Consider the following 23,004-nt stretch of genomic DNA (forward strand, 5'->3'; position numbering starts at 1 on the left):
GCATATGATTCTTAAGAAAACCAACAGGAAGAAATGACTCTCCATGGAAGAATCCAAACAAAACAAACAGTGGAGGTATTACCAATTTGCATTCATATAATTTATTAAACCCGACATGGGCTGTGTTCCGGCCAAAGCCCTCCTAAAAGGATCCAACAATATTTGAGATGCAGTGGTACATTAAAGTAAAAAAATCAATATATAGCACAAATCACTTAAACAAATCCTCATACCAGCAGACAGAGTTTTGCAACTTTGTGGCTGACAGGTTAGTTGGTACAGGATTTGTTTATTTGAGCGATTTGTGCTACATATTGATTATTTTTCACTCTACCACTGCATTTCAGATATTGTTGGACCCCTGAGGCAGGCCTTTGGTTGAAATACGGCCCATGTTAGGTTTAATAAATTATATGAATGCACATTTGTATTGCCTCCACTGTTTGTTTTGTTTGCACATGATTCTTAGCATCTCACTGCTCAACAACTGGTTCGATGAAATCATTAGAGAAATTTGCTACATAGTAAATGATGACAGATACCTAAATAGTCCATCCAGTCTACCCATTACAGTGTTCTCCCCAGACATTTTTTCCAGTCGGGTGGCATGAAAAAGTAGCCGGGTGGGGCGGGACAGGGAAATTTGGTGGTGGAGAAAATTAAGGACTCCTTTTACTAAGCTGCAATAGCGTTTTTAGCACGTGCAGAATTGCCGCACTACACAGCTAGAACTAATGCCAGCTCAATGCTGGCGTTAGCGTCTAGCACGTGCAGCAATTCTGTGCGAGCTAAGCGCGCGGTAAAACTGCTATCGCAGCTTAGTAAAAGGAGCCCTAAATGTGTACTATTTGTATTAGTTAATTATTATTAGCTATTTTCCATGCTTTTTTGAATTCCATCACTGTTCTCCTCTCCACCATTTCCCTTGGGAGGGCATTCCAGGCATTTACCACCCTCTCAATGAAAGAGAATTTCCTAACATTGCTCCTGAGTCTTCCTCCCTGCAACCTCAAATTATGTCCTCTAGTTTTACCATTTTCTTTTCTCTGGAAAATATTTGGTTCTTATATTAATACCTTTCAAATATTTAAACGTCTGCATCATATCTCTCCTGTCCCTCCCCTCCTCCAGAGTATACATATTTAGGTCTTCCAGTCTCTTCTCATACTACTTTTGGTTTAAACCCCTTACTATTTTCATTGCCTTCCTCCAGACCACTTCAAGTCTTTTTATATCCTTCAGCAGACACGGCCTCCAGAACTGAACACAATACTCCCAAGTGTGGCCTTACCAATGACCTATATATAGGGGCATCGACACCTCCCTTTTTCTGCTGGATATTCCTCTTTCTATACAGCCTAGCATCCTTCTGGCTACAGCCACCACCTTATCACACTGTTAAGATGCCTTTAGATCCTCAGACACAATCACCCCGTTTCCTCTCTCCAGCAGTGCTTATCAGCCTCTGCAGTGGAAGTTAAGATAAATCGACAACACTTTCACCGGTTTGGCCATGTCTGCAAAATCAAGGTATCGCGATGGTTACTCCAACAGCACTGACCACAGCTCTTTGCTTTTTTAAACACTGGTTTAAGATAAATGCAGTTTTAAAAAAACAGGACTAGGCCCACAGATACTTGTGTTTTGAGATTTTCATGATTTTAAAAAAAGTGCTCATTTTCTCAAAGATGGCACATGACTATCTTTGTGGGTCTGTATTCAAATATGTTTTAAATCTAAAAATAGTTTGGTACATGTGTTCTGCTTTTAGAATCTAATTAGATAGCCGTTGCAAGTATATTAGGAACATCAGTTGGATGTCCGGTCAGGATGCCTGAATCACATACATCTGCAAGCCTTAGAACAATAGATTTCCTGTGAAGATTAAACACAAGTTTTATATTCCATTAACTTATCTTGCAGTAAAATGAAGTGCTGTTTTGCACAGTGTCTTGAATGATATCAAGTTTCAAGTTTTATTTTGATTTGATAAATCGCTTATTCAAATTTACTAAGCGAGTTACAATAGAATAAAAGTAAACATACATTTAGACATACTATTTAAAATTTAAAAATAATGGGTTGGACCGACAAACTTACAAACAAATTGATACACAAGGAATGAAGGAATAAAGTTACAAATCAGTGCTTTAAAGTAGAAAAAAGAACCATAAATGGAAAAAAAAAAAAATTAGGGAGGGAATAGCATAAACCTGGAGGGTAACTACTTTACAGTTTGAACCTTCTCCCAGTCCTGGCACAATTCCTGCGGAGTACCTCAAGGCTCCCCTCTATCCCTGTCTCTATTCAATGTCTACATGGCTTCGTTTTCTGACCTAAAACTGAAATCATATATATACGCAGATGACATCACTATTATCATTCCCATAACCTCTCTTACTCAAGATACTGAACAATTCACCTCCTCTGTCCTCACCAAGATAGAACAATGGACCACACTATTCAAATTAAAACTGAACACAGAAAAAACCAAAATTTTCCTGGCTAGTCCCACCAACAAGCTAACAAATACTTCCTTGAAATTAAACGGGTTAGACTACCCAATTAACCCCGCCATCAAAATCCTTGGAGTCATCATGACCGCTGCCTGACTTTCGAAGTCCATACCAATGCTCAGGTTAAAAAATGTTTTGGTACCCTCTGGAAACTTCGTACCATCAAACACTATTTTGACTTCCTCTCCTTCCGACTTCTGGTCCAATCACTAATCTTAAGAATCCTGGATTACTGCAATATTATATACCTAGGTTCCTTTAAAAACAAACAAACCATCAAACGCCGCCTAAGAATCATTCAGAATGCTGCAGTGCGCCTCATCTACAACCTCAAAAAATCAGATCTTGTAAGCCCTTATTACAAAAAACTACACTGGCTGCCGATGGAGGCAAGGATCATCTTCAAATTTGCTTGCCTTTGCTTCAAAACCTTAACAGGCTCATCTCCAATCTACCTATCGGATCACTTTGAACGTTCAGGCCTCATCCGCACTCGTAACACCCACCTGTTTACCTTCCTGTCTCTAAAGGGCTGTGTCTACAAGAGGTTCCTAGATAGATCCCTGGTATTCCAAGCAGGCAAATGGAATAAATGTCTTACCACTTTCATCTCTAGCTCACCCTCCTACCAAACTTTCAGGAAATCAATCAAATCTTATCTCTTTGACAAATTCCTCTGACTCCTCCCCCCCCCCACCTTTTAACCCTGCCTTGTATCTCCGACATACCTCCGGATTCTCTGACCACTCCCTACTCGCTAAGCTATGCTGATTGACTTATTTGTAACATCACTGTATATGTACAGTCTCTTATTCTGTTAACCGCTCTGAACTGTTATGGTACTGTGGTATACAAAAATAAAGTTGTTATTATTATTATTATAATTTAAAGATTAAAAGCATCTTTAAAGAGAAAACTTTAAGTTATTTTTGAAACAGCTGAGATTATTTTCCTCTCTTATATATTGAGGCAAAGTGTTCCAGAGTTGCGGGGCCATCACCGAAAACATATCATGGCGTCTGGTTCCGATGACTCATATGATATCAGATCTCTCCTGCTTAAAGAATTCTAAGTCAGTAGTATTACTTTGTGCTATAGGCGGGGATGGGAGTAATGACTTGTTCTTGTACAATCCCATTTTATTCTGGGACCAGTGGGTTGTTTATCTCCTCCCACCAGGGATCTGTAGGAAGCTTCAAACATATGAAGCTTTTACCCCCTCCCTCTAACACTCTACCACTGAGCATGCTCCTTCTGTACCTTCAGTCTTAAATTCCTACAGGCCAAGCTGTAGGAGCTTATCTTTTCTGCTATTGTTTCTTTTAGTGATTTTTCAATAATTTCAGTACTTTTCAGTCACGGTTTCGCCCTCGTGCTGTGGAGATTTCTTGCAGAGACATCCTTGCGGCAGGAGATTGCAGACTGTTTGAAAGCGTCTGCTTCTGGGGGGTTCCCTGCTCTGCAGTAAGCCCCCTGGACAGCCTGCATATCAGATTGGGGCTCCGGAGTCTTTTCCTTGGAAGCTAGCTCACCCCAGGTCCATCCGCTAGTGGTTCAGGCTGAGGGGTTCCATGGAGGCGCGACTGGGATCAAAGCCAGACTATGTCATCAGGCATCTGCGTGGCATGTCCATGGATGGCGGAGGTCTCCTGCCGTGGTGGTCAGGCCAGTGGGGCAGTCAGAATACTTGAAATCCAGATTTTCAGTTCCCTGAGGCTCAGGATCTCCCTGTATAGCTGTGTTCAGCTTTGCCTGCAGCTTCTATCAGACAGTGAGTAAGAGGCTGCAGCCCGAATCAGCGATTTTGGGGGGGTCTTCAAAAGGGGTTTTTGCGTGGTTTCCCTGCCCCTCCCATCTCTAAAGTCCCAAAATTGCAGTTTTCTGATGGTTTCTGTTCTTTTCCCAGGCTAATTTTCTTCAAAATCAACACCAATGGTGGCCATCTTGAATTTTTCCTGATTTAAATTAAAGTATATTTTTCATACTTCTGATGGGGATGGATTCATGCCTCATTTGTGGTGGATGGCTGTCGGATGCGTAGCCGTGCTCCAAGTGCGCTGAATGTTCTCTTATGAGTGACCAGAGGCCACAATCTGCCTCTTTTCCAGATAACCCTGATGTGGTTCATTTCCTTCAAATGTCTGGTATAATCCAGAAGGTCCCCTGAAATGCGCTAGGGCCATGGCGAGGCTTTATCCCATGGCGGATCATTTTAATAAGTACTTTGTTTCTCTGAAGGTGGATTCTTTGGTGGCACAGGTCACCAAGCGCACATCTCTTCCCACAGATGGAGGGGTAGTCCTGAAGGATCCTTAAGCATCTGTTTGATGCAGCGACAGCCTCATCTTTCAATGTTTGGGCATGTCATTCCAAGCTGTGCCATGATCCTAACACTGTGGTGCTGAATGATTTGGATTTTCTCATCTCTGGAGTGGATTACATGGCTGATGCCTTGTACTATATCTTGGAAGTTTTTGGCAAGATTGGTGCCTACTCTGTTTCGGCTCGCAGAATGCTCTGAATCAGGCAATGATTTGTTGATTCATCTTCTAAAGCTACATTGAACCAGTTGCCCTTCAAGGGTCACTTCCTGTTCGGCCTGGGTCTGGCTAACCTTAAGGCCAGTGTTCAGGATCGCAAACCCAAGGCATTGCCTGGGATCAGGCCCCGCCCTTCCAGGAGTTCAGGGCATTCAAATTTTCATCCCTTTCGGCGTTCCCATCCGTACTCAGGTGCTTCCTCAGGACATCAGTCCTCTTCATCTGCCAGACCACGCTTCAGCAGGACTAACTATCAGCAGTCAGCAAGAAGATGACCGGTGGCTTTTGCTAAGAAACAGTTCTAATGCCAGGCAGCCGTCTCCTCTGCGCATCGAGTGGAGATTGTTTGCCTCTCTGGCAGAATGGGAATCCATCACCTTTGACTGCTGGGTTTTGGAGGTCCTCCACTATGGCCACAAATTGGAGTTTCTCTGTCCTCTATCCGATTATTTTCTGGATTCCCCTGCAGGCCGCTCCAAGGAGGTGGTTTGGTGTAAGCTACAGTCTACAGGATCTTGTGGTAATCGAACCCGTGCCAGAGCGAGACTTGGGCTCTGGGAGATACTCGATATACTTCATTGTTCCAAAGAAGGGATCCGACAACTGGAGGCTGTTTCTGAACCTCTAGGCGGTCAATGCAGCTCTGAAAGTGCCATGCTCAATGATAGCATCAGTGGCACCGAGGGAGTTTCTGGCCTTTGACAGAGGCATATCTCCACATTCCCATTTTTCCGGACCACCAGATGTTTCTATGGTTCCATGTCTTGGGGCAGCATTTTCAGTTTATGGCTCTCCCCTTTGGATTGGCGACAGCACTCCAGACCTTCACCAAATGATGGTGGTCCATCTTCACTCCCTGGGTGTCCTGGTTCACCCGTATCTGGATGACTGGTTGATCAGAGCTCCCTCTCTGTCCAAGGGGCATCAGGCGGTCCGGCAGGTGGTACAGTTGCTGCAACTTATCCCAGGACAAGCAGGCAGCCTATTCTCACATGTGGGTGATGTCATCCATGGAGCCCAGATACAGACAGCCTCGCAAGCAGACTTACTTGAAGAAATTCAGAAGTTTTGAGTCTGTTGCACCACACATGTGCAAGTGCCTTCCTGCCCAGCACAGGGCGCGTCTCCTCAGTTCTCAGTTTTCCGCAGAGCTGAGAAGTCCGTCTTTGATGCTCTGCGCTGAACTTAGTTCGCTTCGTGCATTCTTTCACCATGGCTCTTGTTTTATTTCTTTATTACCGTATCGCTATGCTTTTTTTATTTCATTTAAAAAAAAAAAAGTAGAATTCTTCGTTGTTTTTTCGTTGAGTGCAGCACGAGCTTTAAGAAGTGTAGCCATTGCCAGCGTGCGATCTCCCTCACTGAACCAGACTGCTGGTGCCTTCGGTGTTTGGGGCCTGACCATTGCCTGGAGTCGTGCGTTCGCTGTTCCACCCTTCAACCTCGAGCCCTTAAACGTCATCAAGTGCAAGTGGAGAAGATTTTTGCTATGGAAATCCCCACTCTGGCCTCAACCTCCGACTCGATCAAGCCTGCCATGGGGTATTATACTGCTTCCACGACATCGACTCTCATCAGATCTTCCTCATTTGGAACGTCCTCAACCTCGAGTAAATCTATCAAGTCTTCTCCTGAGCTTCCTTCAGGTCAGATACCTCAGCAGCTGCTTCCAGTGGTAGTTCTCAAACTGCCCAAGAAACATTCCTCCAAGCCGAAGTATCCTTCCTCTTCGTCCTCGGAGCCTTTAGCCTCAGCAAGTGATCCAGTTTCAGACTCGGATTCACAATTGCAGGCTATCATCCAGACCATTTTGGAATAGGAGTTTGTTCAGTTACTGAGCAAATATATTCCTGCCTTGACTCTGCTTTCTGCAGTCCAGCCTGGGCACTAAGCAGTCTCACAAGTGGTCAAGTCCTTGCCTGTGCCTCTACACACTCTATGCAAGAAGTCAAGTCTTTGCGAGTGTCTGGTATGGAATCTTCACACTCCGTGCAAGGAGTCGAGTCTTTGCGAGTGTCTGGTCTGGAATCTTCACACTCCGTGCAAGGAGTCGAGTCTTTGCGAGTGTCTGGTCTGGAATCTTCACACTCCGTGCAAGGAGTCGAGTCTTTGCGAGTGTCTGGTCTGGAATCTTCACACTCCATACAAGGAACTGAGTCTTTGGGAGTGCTTCGATATACCTTGATGGATGAACGTAAACATGAAACCCTATACGGTCCATGTTTTGGCGTATATAAACGCCTTCTTCAGGGGACCTATAAAAATATTTGTCATAAATACCAAGAGTAATGATTGAAAACAAAGACAAATATTCCACTCCATGCTCACTTTCTTGGGAGTGAAAACTTAGAATGACCTCACAGAAACTGTCAGAACAGAACCTAACTACACCACATTTCGGAAGAAACTTAAAACTCTTCTTTTTGATATCTGAACTCTACATGAAACTATGTCCAATTCCAACTCCCTCAATCCCTCCACCAACCACGCTGTTTCTAGCCAACTAATAAAGATCTCAACATGTTCAATGCTTCCATCTCTGCTCAGACCAAAGATCTTTGACTTAAGTAATACTCCCCTACATAGAAATGGTTCCATATTATTAAGAATCTTCAAACTGTAATATCTAGGTATTGTCCTAATCGCAGTTTTGATTTGCTGCATTTCAAGTTGCTATTTTCCACTACCATTGTTCACAACAAGGTGGAATTACTCATGTATTGTTGACAGTTTTATTTTTACATAGACTGATAAATACTGGGACCATGTGTTGCCTTGATTTCACTTTTGCCAACTGTTATCGTTTTTATTAACCTTCATTTATTTATCACTTTATGTAATTACTAAACCTGGGAGCTTCCAGCTCATCTACTCCACTTGCTGGTTTGTGGTTTCTCATATTCCTCGATGCCATGTGGAGAATGGAGAGTGTGAAGAGAGCCGGTGTTGAGAATAGCATTGAGTTGAGGATGTGTACTGACTATGACGCTGAGGAGAGCGTTGAGAGATACTTCTAGATCTTCTTCGATGATGATCTGATGTTGAAAAATTACTTTGATACCTGGATGATGTTCTTCTCAACCTCTGCTGATGAGAAGTGTGAGATCTGGTCCTCGAGGCCCATATAGGATGCTGTCTAGGCTGATCTGGTACCGGTTGTGTCACCGTAGGGGCTTGAGCTGCTTTTGTCAGTAGCATTATAGCCAACTCTCCTTTAACATCTCCTTTATCTGCTCCTGCAAGGGTCACTGGTACCGTGGTGGTTAGTACAGTAGGTGCCACAGGGTGTCTAGGCTTTGGTGACTCTGATGAAGAGGCTGGCTTTGAAAAGATAGGACCTGTAAAAAAGGAGAGTATCTCTGTGTGCTGACGCTTAGACTGCTTCGATGATGTTTATGCTTGAGATAATGCTGATGCATGTCTGGATGGAGCTTTTTTGAGGGATGACACTGATGGCGAGGATGCTGATGCTGAGCGAGATGTCAAAGTCGGTACTGTCTTCGGTGATGGAGATGTTTTCTGCCTATCAGCATCAGAGGTTGCTGACATTTTCAATGCTGTTGATGTCTATGTTCCCAATGTTGATGCTCCTGAAGTCAATGGAAAACGTTTGTCAAATTGCAGCTGTCTAGCCTTTAGTGATCTTTTTTTGAAATGTAGAGCACTGCTTACAAGAAAGTGGATGGTGAGTGGAACCAAGACACTGAAGACACCAATTATGTAGATTAGTAATTGATATGGTCCTGCTGCACAGAGTGTACTGCTTAAAACCACTGGACGGCTTTGATATGGATGGAAATACCACTGATGCAAAATCGAAGGACTCGATGATCTTGGGAGGTTGAGTAGATGGGTCACCAAAAATGATTCAATGTTCCCGTCCTCATGATAGGCTTGTTAGGGGCTGAAGGCCCGAAAATGAAAATTTAAAAAATTAAAAATATTTTGAAAAATTAAGGAGAAATGCTGAAGAAAACATAGAAAACTCGAGTTTGATGTGCTTTGAACCGACTCCAAAGAAAACAGCTTCTCAGCTCCGCAGAAAACTGAGAACTGTTGGTCTCACGAGCCGACATCGAGTGGGAAGGCACCAGCGCATGCATAATACAAGCAGTCTTGAGACCTTCAAAATATTTAAAATGACAGTACAATTTTTACTCTGTCTGTACCAGATTCCGTGGATGACGTCACCCACATGTGTGAGAATATGCTGCCGCCTTGTCCTAGGATTGTGTTTTGTAAATAGTTTACTTTTTCTCTGAGTTCTATCATATCTTCTCTCAACTGTCTGTTCTTTAAGAGAATAGCCCTAACTTCTTTGACCTCCCCTTAAGGGGGAATCAGTCCATCCCCTTTTCTAATTCCTCTGTATCTTTGGGGGGGGGGGTTAGGTGCACCCACCAAAACTGTACTACTAATAATAATTTCTGTAGCGCTACTAGACATACAACAGACAAACTGGACAAGAAGGTGCATCAATACACAGTTCTCAGGAAGAGAATTATAGAGTGAATGATGACAAATATTGTTGCTTAGAAGGTGGGTTGGAGTTTGGAATTGAAAGTATTTTCAAAGAAGTGGGCCTTGAGTCTGAATTTGAATACTACCAGAATCATAGCTTGATGTACCGAATCAGGCAGTTCATTCCAGGCATACAGTGCAGCAAAGAAGAATAGACAGAGTCTGGAGCTGGCTGTAGAGAGAAGGGTACAGATAAGAGAGACTTATCTGATAGTGGAGGGGGAGGGAGAAAGGAGAGATACTGAGGAGCTGCGGAGTGAATGCACTTGCAGGTCAGTAAGAGGAGTTTGAACTGTATGCTGAAACGGATAGGGAGTTGATTAAGTGATTTGAGGAGAAGGATAATATGGGCATAGCAACATTGGCGGAATATGAGATGTGTAGCAGAGTTCTGAACAGATTGATGTACTAAGCCTAGTTGCACCATGGGGTGATAAAGAGGCATTTTGATATTGTCTGTTTTCCACATTCCTTTGCTAATAATTCCTAAAATTATTTGCCTTTTTTTTGGCTGTTGCATGCAAAACAGATTTCAACATATTGTCCATGATGATGCTTAAATCCTTTCCCTGAGTGTTGATTCCTACTGTGGAAACTGGCATTTGGTAACTGTGGTTTGGATGGTTCTTTTCTATGTGCACATTAATTTCATCTGTCATCTGGATGTCCAGACTCTCCTAGTCTTACAAGGTGGTCCTACAATTTCTCATAGTCTGCTTGTGATTTAACAACTTTGAATAACTGTGTCATTTATAGACTTGATCACCTCACTCAAATCCGTTTCCTGATCATTTATAAATGTTGTAATAAATGGCTGTTGTCATCCTCTTTCTTTTTTCAGTTTGAAGTACATATGAATTGTACATTTATATTAGATTATCCATATCCTTTCACTATTTCCTTATAACTTATTTTTACAGTTGGATGAGATCAATAGTATAAAATTAGAGCTGTACCTAATAGCATATTTTACTGTTTGTCAGAATACAAATGCCAAATATGAAAAATGGGCATTGAGCTTTAACATAACTAATAACAAAAGAAGCAACGTGAAATCAGAGATCAAATGTTTGTCAGTAGGATTTAGTACAGTAAAACGTCAGATTATTCATATATGAATTCAAATCACTATTTGGCCAAATTTGAATAATTTATTCTGGACTGAATTGAATATGCATATTTGTACTGCCCTACAAAATATAGTAGCCATATTGATCCTAGAGAAAACCAGAAGTTTTTATGGTGGGGTACCTTTTTTTTGGATTAGCATCCAACTACATACCCATAGCCTCAATACCACTTTATGTCAAGCTAATGGAAGGCCTCGTAGCCAAAGTCCTAAACTCATACCTAGAAAACCACAACCTACTCCACCCAACACAATCAGGCTTCAGAATCAACCACAGCACTGAGACCCTACTAGGCTCACTCAGGGACACTGCCAGACAACACCTCAGCACAGGCAAAAAAAATGCTAATTATCCAACTAGATCTCTCTGCAGCCTTTGACCTAGTAGACCATAACATCCTTCTACAGATACTGGACTCAATAGGAATCAGTGGTAAGGTACTATCATGGTTTAAAGGATTCCTACAATCCAGAACATACAGAGTTAAAACAAACAAAGAAAAATCCGAGCCATGGTCTAACCCCTGCAGAGTACCTCAAGGATCACCTCTTTCTCACACACTCTTCAACCTATACATTGCTTCCCTTGGCTCCTACCTAGACAAACAAGGTCTAACCTCCTACAGTTATGCAGACAACATCACCATTCTCCTTCCTTTCGATCAACCAGCACCATCCATGGCAGACTCAATACACAGAACACTTGAAACAGTGGCAACATGGATGAAAGTCCACAAACTGAAACTGAATCAGGACAAAACATACTTGATCCTACTCAAAAATAACAAAACCCCAACCGTAACAAACCTTGTCATAAACTCTACAACATATCACATTCAACCCACTTTAAAACTCCTGGGAGTGCTAATAGACAGAGGTTGTTCAATGCAGTCACAAATCAACAAAACAATAAAAAAAAAAATCATTTGCAGTCATGAGAAACCTGAGGCAAGTCAGAAAATTCTTTGACAGAAAACAATTCCAACTCTTGGTGCAATCCCTAATCCTAGGTCACATAGACTACTGCAACATACTATATCTCCCCTGTACAGCAACCATGATAAAACAACTACAAACAATATAAAACACAACCCTAAGACTGGTCTACTCACTGAAGCAATTCGATCACATCACAGAGGCATATCACGACTCCCAATACAAGTGAGAGTACACTTCAAATTTTACTGCCTACTATTTAAAGCAATAAACGGAGACAGCCCAGCTTATTGGAACAGTCGACTAATTCAATCCACCTCAACCAGACATAGGAGAACCCACGCACTATTCACACACCCTCCAACCAAAAACGTCAAAAGAAAAAAACTGTTCGACAACCTCCTAGCCACTCGAGCTGCAACACTCGACCTCCAACTCTACAACCTATTGACCTCGACCACAGACTACAAAACCTTCAAAAAAGAAATAAAAATCCTTCTATTCAAAAAACACATAAAACTGAACTAACTCAATCAGAAATGTCCCAAGCATCACCTGCAACTACTCCATATGTACTTCTAATACCATGACAATTCAAATGTAATCCTTAGCAACTCAAAGAAATGTACAAACTACTCCCTAAATACGTCTAATGTCCTGACAAACCACTTGTAATCCGCCTTGAACCGCAAGGTAATGGCGGAATAGAAATCCCTAATGTAATGTAATTATTCCAAGATGATGTAGATGAGCTTTTGAGACCAGAAAGATTCCTATGAGGTGTAAAGTCTGAAAAAGAGGCTTGCATGGACTTGTATTGGTTTACTGTATTTTGTCATGAGCTCAGTTATTTCCAGGTCATGCTACTGATCAAATTGTATGTTTTTATTTGATTTAAATTTTAAATGAATAGCTTTTGACTCGGTAGTGTGACGTGGCTTTTTTTTGTGTTGTGTAAGCTCATATATGCATCTTGCTGCATTACAGGCGACATCTCGACTGCGGGAAAGAGGTTGTGATGATTGCGTGGCTGGAATTGAGGTGCAGCAGCTTTTCTGTTCGCAAAATGTGGCAATCCCTGAACACCAGCTAAAAGAACTGAATGTGAAAATTGATAGTGCTTTGCAGGTTAGTATCTGACAATATCACTAAACACTGAGGGCCAGATTCTCAAAACTCACCATCCATTTAACGATGGATGCTAAATGAGTCCTAGACGATTTAGCATTCAAGTATTTTATCTGCTGAGTTTCAGAATGGCTCACCGTGGTCTTTTCTGTTCTTCTTAGCGGCCTCCAATTATAATATGCAAATATAGTACAACGAGGTCATTAATATTAAAATGGTAGTACAATGAGGTAATTAATATTAAAATGAGCATTCTGGGCAATTCTCTTTGCCCACTTTTTTTTATTTTTTGAACATTAATTTTTATTAATGTATAGAGTATGTCACTGCAAACTGTTGAAAAGATAGTACATACATGTGGTAGAGAACATGAAGAGCCCCCAACTCTAATACAGCACAGTGCTATAGCCATGAAAAGCACGTTTCAGGACTATCACACAAATACCCCCAACATCATGTCCTACCTCTACAACAAACAGTCTGACCACCCCCAGCAGAAAAAGAAGTCCCCTACACCATATGCTATACCAAAACCCCAACCAACTTCCGATGGAATTTCTAGACAAATATCTTGGTTACAAAGAATATGACCTTGCAGCAAAATCCCCCCTCTCACCCACCTCACCCCCAAAAAACACAAACCCAGAATAACCCCAAGTAGCACAATCCATCTCCAGCAGGTCTAAAAAGATCCCCACAATCATATAAGACCTGAAATTACAGATGTTAAAAACATTGGTGCAAACTCAATCCATAAAAAATAGAATAGAATAATGGGTGACTAGATGGTACTAATCAGGTAAACCTTTGTAAACAGAGAACAAAAAAGACAAGAAAAAAGAACAATAACCACAGGGATGGACTGCAAGGAGTATAAACCCCCCATCCTGGTCATCGAGATGGCAAGGCCAGCAACTGCTATATCTCAGCAAATCTCTTTTCTTGCCCCCTTGTCATTCACATTAACTTATCATATACAGTACTCCCCCGATATTCGCGGGGGTTCCGTTCCAGGAACCCACACGAATGTTGAAAAACCGTGAATACGGTTTTTAGCTGGGGAGACAGGAGAGAGCTGCCAGAGCACCGACGAATAAAGGAAATCACTTGCGGTATGCTCCGACCGTCTCTTTCTGTACTAAAGTCGGGCCTCACCAATCAGGAGCTGCGTGTCAAAGCAGCTCTTGATTGGTGAGGCCCGACTTTAGTGCAGGAAGAGGCGGTCGGAGTATACTGCGAGTGATTTCCTTCCCGCACCGGCGCTCCAGCTGCCCTCTCCTGCCTCTCCGGCTGCTCAGTCATTCGCGGTCGGAAAATACCGCAAATGACCGTGCTGACCGCAAATTCGTGGGGAGCACTGTACATTCAGTTCCCTTTGAAGTTCTTCCCAGCAACTAAATTGTGGTCCTTCAGCCAGTCGCCACTGTCTGGCAATAGTAAGCCTGACCACAAACAATAAATTAAGCACAAACCTTTTGACCATCCAACAAATGCATACAGGATCCTCATCCCAACAAACAAAATTGTGGTCCCCGTGGCAGTTTCCCACTGATACACAAAGTAATAAAAGTTTTAGCCTTAGCCCAAAAGTGCTGAACTAATCTTACAAGACCACCACATATGATCAAATGGCCCCAGTACATCACATCCCCTCCAACAATTGCCCGATGGACATTTCCCCATACGATACAAGTTCTGGGGGGCAGGTATATACCCAATTTTCAAACTTGTCTTAAGTTTCTCATAACCGCGAATTATTTTTGTATTGTTTTATTGATTTGTGGTTGCATGGTGCAGCATCTATCTATCGTCGTTCCTAGTAGTTTTAGGGTGGGTTGAATGGGGTAATTGATTGAGTTAATTTCTATATACAAATGGAAAGAAGAAAGTGACTTGGGACTTGTATACCGCCTTTTTGTTGCTTTGGCATTTCAAAGCTGACATTCAAAGTGGTGGGCACTGGAGGATTAAATGACTGTCACAGTGAGCAGCACCGGGATTTGATCACACAAGCTCTGGGTGCAGAGGTAGCAGCTCCACCAGTGAGCCACAACCCTTCCCAGTTTGGATCCCTTAAGTCATTCCACTGCGCTTCATGAAAGAAAGGATAGTGAACTTCCTAGAATCTAATGGGTTACAGTATCCGAGGCAACATGGCTTTACTAAAGGTAAATCGTGCCAAACGAACCTGATTGAATTTTTTGATTGGGTAACCAGAGAGCTGGATCAAGGACACATGCTAGATGTCATTTACTTAGATTTCAGCAAAGCCTTTGACATGGTTCCTCATAGGAGGCTCTTGAACAAACTTGAAGGGTTTAAGTTAGGACCCAAAGTAGTGAACTGGATTAGAAATTGGTTGTCGGACAGATGCCAGAGGATGGTGGTTAATGGAAGTCACTCGGAGGAAGGAAAGTGAGTAGTGGAGTCCCTCAAGGTTCGGTGCTGGGGGCCGATCCTGTTCAATATATTTGTGAGTGACATTGCTGAAGGGATACAAGGTAAGGTTTGCCTTTTTGCAGATGATACTAAGATTTGTATCAGAGCAGACACTGTGGAGGGAGTGGAAAACATGAAAAAGGATCTTCAAAAGTTAGAGGAATGGCCTAATATCTGTCAACTAAAATTCATGCAAATAAATGCAGAGTAATGCATTTGGGGATTAATAATCAGAAGGAACCGTAAATGCTGGGAGGGGAGAGGCTGTTATGCACAGAGGGGGAGAGGGACCTTGGGGTGATAGTGTCCGAAGGTCTAAAGGCAAAAAAACAGTGAGACAAGGCGGTGGCTGCTGCCAGAAGGATGCCAAGCTATATAAAGAGAGGCGTGACCAGTAGAATAAAGAAGGTGTAGATGCCCCTGTACAGGTCGTTGGTGAGACCCCACTTGGAGTATTGTGCTCAGTTTTGGAGATCGTATCTGGCGAAGGACATAAGAAGACTTGAAGCGGTCCAGATGAGGGCGACGAAAATGATAGGAGGTTTACGCCAAAAGACCTATGAGGAGAGACTGGAAGCCATAGAGGAAAGGAGGGTCAGGGGAGATATGATTCAGACATTTAAGTACTTGAAAGGTATTAACGTAGAACAAATTTTTTTCCAGAGAAAGGAAAATGGTAAAACCAGAGGGCATAATTTGAGGCTTAGGGGTAGGAGACTCGAGAGCAATGTTAGGAAATTCTTCTCTATGGAGAGGGTGGTGGATGCCTGGAATGTGCTCCCGAGAGAGGTGGTGGAGAAGAAAATGGTGATGGAGTTCAAAAAAGCATGGGATGAACACAGAGGATCTAGAATCAGAAAATAATAGTAAATATTGAAGCACTAAGGTCAGTACCGGGCAGACTTGCACGGTCTGTGTCAGTACATGGTCGTTTGCTTGAGGATGGGCTGGGGAGGGCTTCAATGGCTGGGAGGGTATAGATGGGGTGGAGTGAGCTTTGACGGAGAGTTCAGTAGTTGGAACCTAAGCACAGTACCAGGCAGAGCTTTGGATTCTTGCCCAGAAATAGCTAAGAAGAAAAAAAAATTTAAATTGAATCAAGTTGAGCAGACTGGATGGACCATTCGAGTCTTTATCTGCCATCATCTATGTTACTATCTACCTGCTCCAGGTTGAGAGAGCAACTTTCTGCTACTGATGTCCATAAATAAAGAACTCTCTAAGGAAGAGCAAGTCAAATTACTAGGAGACATCCCAGAAAAGCCTAAGTTGAAAATAGGTAAAGAAAGGGAAAGGAGACTGAATAATCTGTTCTAGTTTACTCTTAGTGATCATAATCCCATTATCCAACAAATGTTTGAATTTGTCCACCCCTGCCTTCCACAAATAGGTGCCCAATTACTCCCACTCTGGCTGGAAGAAAGGAGAGTGTACACAAATTCTACTCTACAGAAAAACTTGGTCCCCCCACCCCCTGTCCAACCCTCCGAGATCCTCATTCTCGTAATAGTAGACCCAGGAAAGGATGTTCCTGGAATCCACCTACCATAAGTTTGCCATCCAAGGAATGACCCTCCCCCCCATTTCAAAGATAATCCAGGGGCTTGGAAATGTGGTCTCTATTTCTACCCAAGGAATATCCACTATATCCACTCGGGCTCTATGATGAAAAAATAGCTTGAAACACCACAGCCTTGTAGTAAACATGTGAGCAGGGTTGATTGGCCCTGCCTTCCTCCTTTCACTGCGCCAACCTTTGCTTTCTTATGTAGACCCTGCCCTTGCCTCAAATAAATTTGCCAAGCCTCCATTGCCACTGGGCTAATAAGGACCCTGAAATAACCTCTGGAAGCTAGGCAAACATAAAGGTAAACTTAGGAAGTATCATTATCTTATATGCAGCTATTCTCTCCCAACAACTTAGAGTAAACTTTCCCCACTCCTCTAAAGTGTGCCCTATAATCTTGATCAGAGAAAGATAATTTAACTGAAACAAGTCAGCTATATTGGCAGACAACCGAACTCCAAGATATTGGAAACTGTAACCCAGTGAAAAGGAAACGGAGCCATCCAATCCTGCGATGAAAAACCTATCCCTAAAGCTTCAGTCTTTGCTACATTCAATTTATATCCTGAAAAGATAGCGTAATTCTCCAACTCTTTCAACAAAAAAGGCAGAAATTTGTCCTAAATACTCATAAATATCAGCGAATCATCTGCTTACATCATCATCATCATCATCTTTTGAGCACTAGTTCCAATCTGTATAGGGGAAATACCATGACTGTGTGGTGCAGTGGTTAGAGCTACAGTCCCAGCACCCTGGGGTTGTGGGTTCAAATCCCACACTGCTCCTTGTGACCCTGAGCAAGTCACTAAATACTAAGATAAGGAAAAATGCTTGAGTACCTGAATAATTTGTAATCCGGATAGAATTGTAAGAGATGCAGAATATAAATAAATAATAATTTAAAAAAAAAAATAAAATATATATATATATATTTTTTTTTTATATACTATGTGTGTGTGTGTGTGTGTGTATGTATATATATATATATATATATATATATATATATATATATATATAATTAATTAAAGAATACAAGCTGCTAATGGTTCTATCGCCAACACAAAAAAGCATTGGTTCTATCGCCAACACAAAAAAGCGGGCATCATTGTTGTGTCTCCCTATACAAAGGGAATTCAGTAGACTGTATACCATTCACCACAATACTCGAGTGAGGTCATAAATATAGCACTTTGATCTAGGACAGTGTCTCGCAAACTTTCTCGAGCCGCAGCACACTTAAACGTATTGGCTGCTCGAGGCATCCAGAAGTGCATGGACATCACCAAGAGGACGTCACGTGCATATGTGACATCATCAAGTCGATGTCCATGCATACACGAAGGCGCTCCAGATGGGCTCTGAGACACCAGTAGGGGGTGCCAACAGGGAAGAGGACTGGAGAGGAGAGGCACTGGCTCCGGCTGAATGCATACAGGACATCCCTCTCTCCACAAGAGACATATCCAGTAGATAGTCAACCAGCACCAGCTCCTCTCCTCTTCTCCTATGTGCCGAGGCATACTACATATATAAGCACAAAAGTGGAGAAAAAAGACCTCACATAAGCATTAACAGCAACAGATGAAAGCCAGCAAGTTCACTTATCATTGGTAATTAAAAAAACTCCACCTTTGTGCACAATCACTATTAATATAGTTCCTTTCATCAAAAGGCAAAAAAAGCACAGTAAAGAGTACAATAAAGTTCAATGGACTGAAACGCTCAAGCAGCGTAAGAAAGACTCCACTTAATGAAAGAGCAAGCTGAAATCACCATAGAGCAGCATGGGCAAAATCCCGGATTGAAAAAGAACGAAAACACAATTACAAAATTATCATTTATTCATTCATTCAATTTTCTATACCGTTCTCCCAGGAGAGCTTAGAACGGTTTACATGAGTTTATTCAGGTAGTCAAGCATTTTTCCCTATCTGTCCAGTGTACCTGGGGCAATGGGGGGATTAAATGACTTGCCCAGGGTCACAAGGTGCAGCGTGTGTTTGAACCCACAACTTCAGGGTGCTGAGGCTGTAACTTTAACCACTAAGCCACACTCTCCCCTCAACTCCAAAATTTCAAAAATTATCAAAAACACTATCCATAAAGTCCCAAAAGGAATATTGCCCATTATACATCTAAATGTACTTGGCATGAGCCAAAAACTGGCACAGATAGTAAGTGTTACTTAGCTTTATTTAGTCCAAGCAGCTCAGCACTTCCCAGTAGCTCTCAAAAACTTCAGAACTTGAGCGTTGTACAATCCAGATCCTCAGTCCATGAACAAAAAAAGTCCCAGCGGGAGTATCCCATTTTGCAGAATCGTCAGGGGTTGAAACATGAAGACAATACTTTATGCCAGGTATTAGTGACCTGGATTGGCCACCATAAGGACAGGTTACTGGGCTAGATGGACCATCAGTCTGACCCATTAAGGCTATTCTTATATAATCAAACTAGTCTTTAAGCCCGTTACATTAACGGGTGCTAGAATATATGTCTGTCTGTCTTTCTTTCTGTCTCTCTCTCTCTCTCTCTCTCCCGCTGTCTCTCTCTCTCTCTCTCCTTGGCTCCCTTTTTCTGTCTGTCTTTCTGTCCCTCTCCCTTTCTGTCTGTCTCCCTCCCTCCTGCTGTCTGTCAGTCATTCTTTGCCTCCATTTCCCTGTGCAGCAGCATTTCCATCCCACTTCCCTGTAGAGCAGCAATAGCAACAGCATTTCCCTCCCCCCCCCCCGACTTCCCTGTGCAGCAGCAGCGGTATTTGGCTTCCCCTCCAGGTCCCTGTGCAGCAGTTGCAGCATTTCCCCCACCCCTTCCCTTCTCTTACCGCGATCTGGCCTGCTCCGTTTGGCCCCTCCCCCGCGTTGTGGCCTGCTGCGATCTGGCTGCTCCGTTCGGCTCCTCTCCCTTCCCTTCCCGTGGTCTAGCCTGGTCCATGGCCCCCCTTCCCTTATAGCGTTCCCCACAGGCAGGCAGGCCCAGCTTCTTCCTTGCGGCTCGAGTCCTCTTCTTTGTCGGCCCCCCTTCCCTTCATGTGTGTCTGTCTGGGTATTTTTTATTTGTCTCTCTCTCCTTGCATGATGCCTGTCTGTCATTTTTTCTGTCTGAGTGTCCCTGTGCCTCCTTCCTATGTCCTTAGTGCCCCTTCCTATGTCTATAGTGCCCCTTTCTATGTTCTTAGTGCCCCCAGTGCCTCCTTCCTCCCCCCCTCCGATGCCAGCCTGCCTTCCATTGAAAACCCCCCACCCCCTCCGTTGCCTCCCATCCCCCTTCCATTGAAACCCCCCCATGCCAGCCTGCCTGCCTCCCATCCCCCTGAGCAGCATATTTCCATGGAACCCCCCCGATGCCATCCTGCGTGCCTGCCTTCCATTGAACCCCCCACTCCCCTCCAATGCCAGCCTGCCTGCCTCCCATCCCCCTTTCAGCGAAAACCCCCCCATGCCAGTCTGCCAGCCTGCCTCCCATCCCCCTGAGTAGCATATTTCCATGGAACCCCCCCCCCGATGCCATCCTGGCTGTCTGCCTTCCATTGATCCCCCCACCCCCCTTCCGATGCCAGCCTGCCTGCCTCCCATTCCCCTTCCACTGAACCCCACCCCCATGCCTGCCTGCTTGCTTGCCTCCCATCCCCCTGAGCAGCATGTTTTCATGGAACCCCCCATGCCATCCTGCCTGTCTGCCTTCCATTGAACCCCCCCACCCCTCCTCCGATGCCAGCCTGCCTGCCTCCCATTCCCCTTCCACTGAACCTCCCCCCCTCCGATGCCTGCCTGACTCCTCCCACCCGACTCCTCCCCCCCCCCCGGCCGACCCTACCCGGCACAACTGAAACCCCCATTGACCCTCCCACCGCTACAGGGCTGACAAACCTAGCAGGAGCAGCAGCGTCCCAGGCACAGTAAACGCTGCTTCGGGTCTTCTACTGGCCTAATTTCCTCTGCCGAGTCCCTGATGACGTCATCGTAAGCCACGCATGCGCAGTCCTACCTGCGGGTCGCTTCAGCTCACGGAAAACCGGCGCACGCATGGAAGTGCGCATGCGCGGCTTACCATTTTATTGTATTAGATACAAGTCTATGATAAAGGGTTCTGGAAGAAGTCCCAATGTGTGACTTCTAATGTTTGAACTTATTGTAATAACTGTTCTAGGAACGGGGGTGGGGTAGGGTGGAGAAATCCCAAGGTAGCTCTAAATGAAAATTCCTGGTGCCAAAATCCAAGGATTCGGTTCATTTGAGCTGGAATTAAACAGAAAAAGAAAGAGCTAGATAGTGTAAAAAAAAACCCATCCAGGAGTCCAATTTCTTATCATCATACATCAAATTGGTATCAAAAAATATATAAGCGATGTAAGAAGCCTCCCTGTGCACTGTTTGTGAAACTGGTTGTACACAATTTCAATTGAACCTCCTCATACTTTTTTATGAATTACCATTGCTATAAATATATCTGTGTTCAGTATATATATCATATACTTTGTCTCTATGGTAGCTGATGTTGAAACTCTGTCACCAGACATTGGGAATCAAAATTTAATAGGTCGCATGGGCTGGTAGACAAATCTCGGATGGCTCTGTCGGCCCATTAGGCTCCAAGATGGGACACAACAGTTACATCAGTGGTCAGACAAAACTAGGGAAATTGAATGCAGGTAGAAAGTTATACTCAGCTTTGCTCAGCTGTTGGGCAGAAGCGGAGTAGGGAAGGGAATTCTTCTGGTGAATTTCACTGAGTGTTGATGTTAAAATATTTCTTTAAACATCTTATTTTAAATTTTAGGCTTATAAAATAGCTTTGGAGAGTTTAGGCCACTGTGAATATGCAATGAAGGCTGGCTTCCACTTCAGTCCAAAAGCTATTGAGTCCAGCTTGCAGGTAGGCTGATTTACGTTGTCATTTTATACAGATACGTATATGGCATTCCATTGACTACAGTGAGGAGATAATTTTTCACTTATTGCTGTGATATTCTGTTTAAAAGGGCTGCTGTAGTGAAGCTGAGGCACAGCAGGCAGGAAGGAAACAAACTCCATCTCAACCAATTCAGTGTGAACTTCCAACTGTACCAGTTCAGATTGGATCCCACTTCCTTAGAGGGATTTCTCTTAACGAGTCAGCAGTAGAAAACCTTAAGCTGAAAACGGTAACTCTCTTGGTTGTTGTTTATTTTCACATTTTTTTTCCATTTAATTTATGGTTTTCTGCAATAAATGTAGATTTAATAAAAAGATGTAGATTTAATAAAAAAGTAGAGTTAGATAATAGTTACGTTAATTTATCTTAGTAAATATGTTGTAAAATTTTGGAGGATTTTTGCATCTAATTTTTATAGATTAATTTTATATCTGCCTTAAAGTCGAAAACTAATGGCTGGTTATTCATATCAACAGTACTGTAATTCCCATCAGAAGTCAGTCGGTGTGATCAATTTTTTTTTTTAAAATTTATTGTGGTTAACTTTTTTCCTTCCAACTAGTTTGTTTTAAATTGCAGCACTGTTTCGGCATCTTAGTTGATTTACTATTAAAGCTTCTGGATTTGGCTTTTCATTCAGGTTTTTCAAAAGTCTCTTTCATGGTTGACAGAATAAAAGTTGCTGGTATTTTCTGCCATGATGTGGGAATAATCAGTCCTGTTTGCTTCAGTTTTTGCATCATTCACTGCTGTACCAGAGGAAAACAGGAAAGCAAAATAAATATTCTGGTGCAATAGGTGTGTCATTCTGGATGAGCGGGTTATATCCCAGTGTTCGTCTGATTTTTGAATCCCTCCTACTTCACAGAAGGCTCTGCTGCCCCCTACAGTTTTTTCCTTGTGCACACAAGCCGGAAGGAGTGTTTCTGATCTCTGCTTATTTCTTTATTTTTGTTTGGTATTTTTGTGTATTTTTCATCTTTCATTGGTAAGAGCCCCCTTAGTCGTGGGTCCAGCGCTGCCTGTGTGGAGGAGAAGCAGACTGAGGTCTGAAGCTGACAGGCCAATCCCTTGTGGTACCTGTTACCTAGCCCGCTTAAGCCTTTTTAGAGCTCGGGGCCGTCCCCTGGTAGCATTGCTCACCTACTGTTTGCAGGAGCTTGAGCGCAGGCTATTAGGTATCTGTAGGGGCCTCAGCAGGGTATGGGCTGTGTTTCACCTCCCAATTTTTTGCGCATCCGCAGGGATTGGAGGCTCAGTCAGATACTGGACAGATTGGTAGCTCAAAGATTCAGCGCTGAAAGGATGTTC

General features: G+C 43.2%; 1 protein-coding gene across 2 annotated transcripts in view; it reads left to right on the forward strand.

The window, feature by feature from the left end:
• The window catches only part of GARRE1 (granule associated Rac and RHOG effector 1), a 131,629-nt gene that overhangs the window by 69,961 nt on the left and 38,664 nt on the right, over positions 1 to 23,004 (forward strand). For both annotated transcript variants that reach the window (XM_033940667.1, XM_033940668.1), the window contains exons 4-6: positions 12,630 to 12,770; positions 21,559 to 21,654; positions 21,761 to 21,922. In XM_033940667.1, the coding sequence (XP_033796558.1) occupies positions 12,630 to 12,770; positions 21,559 to 21,654; positions 21,761 to 21,922 (399 nt within the window). The remainder of the gene's footprint in view (positions 1 to 12,629; positions 12,771 to 21,558; positions 21,655 to 21,760; positions 21,923 to 23,004) is intronic.

This window comes from Geotrypetes seraphini, chromosome 4 (genome assembly GCF_902459505.1).
Source record: "Geotrypetes seraphini chromosome 4, aGeoSer1.1, whole genome shotgun sequence".
NCBI lineage: Eukaryota > Metazoa > Chordata > Amphibia > Gymnophiona > Dermophiidae > Geotrypetes > Geotrypetes seraphini.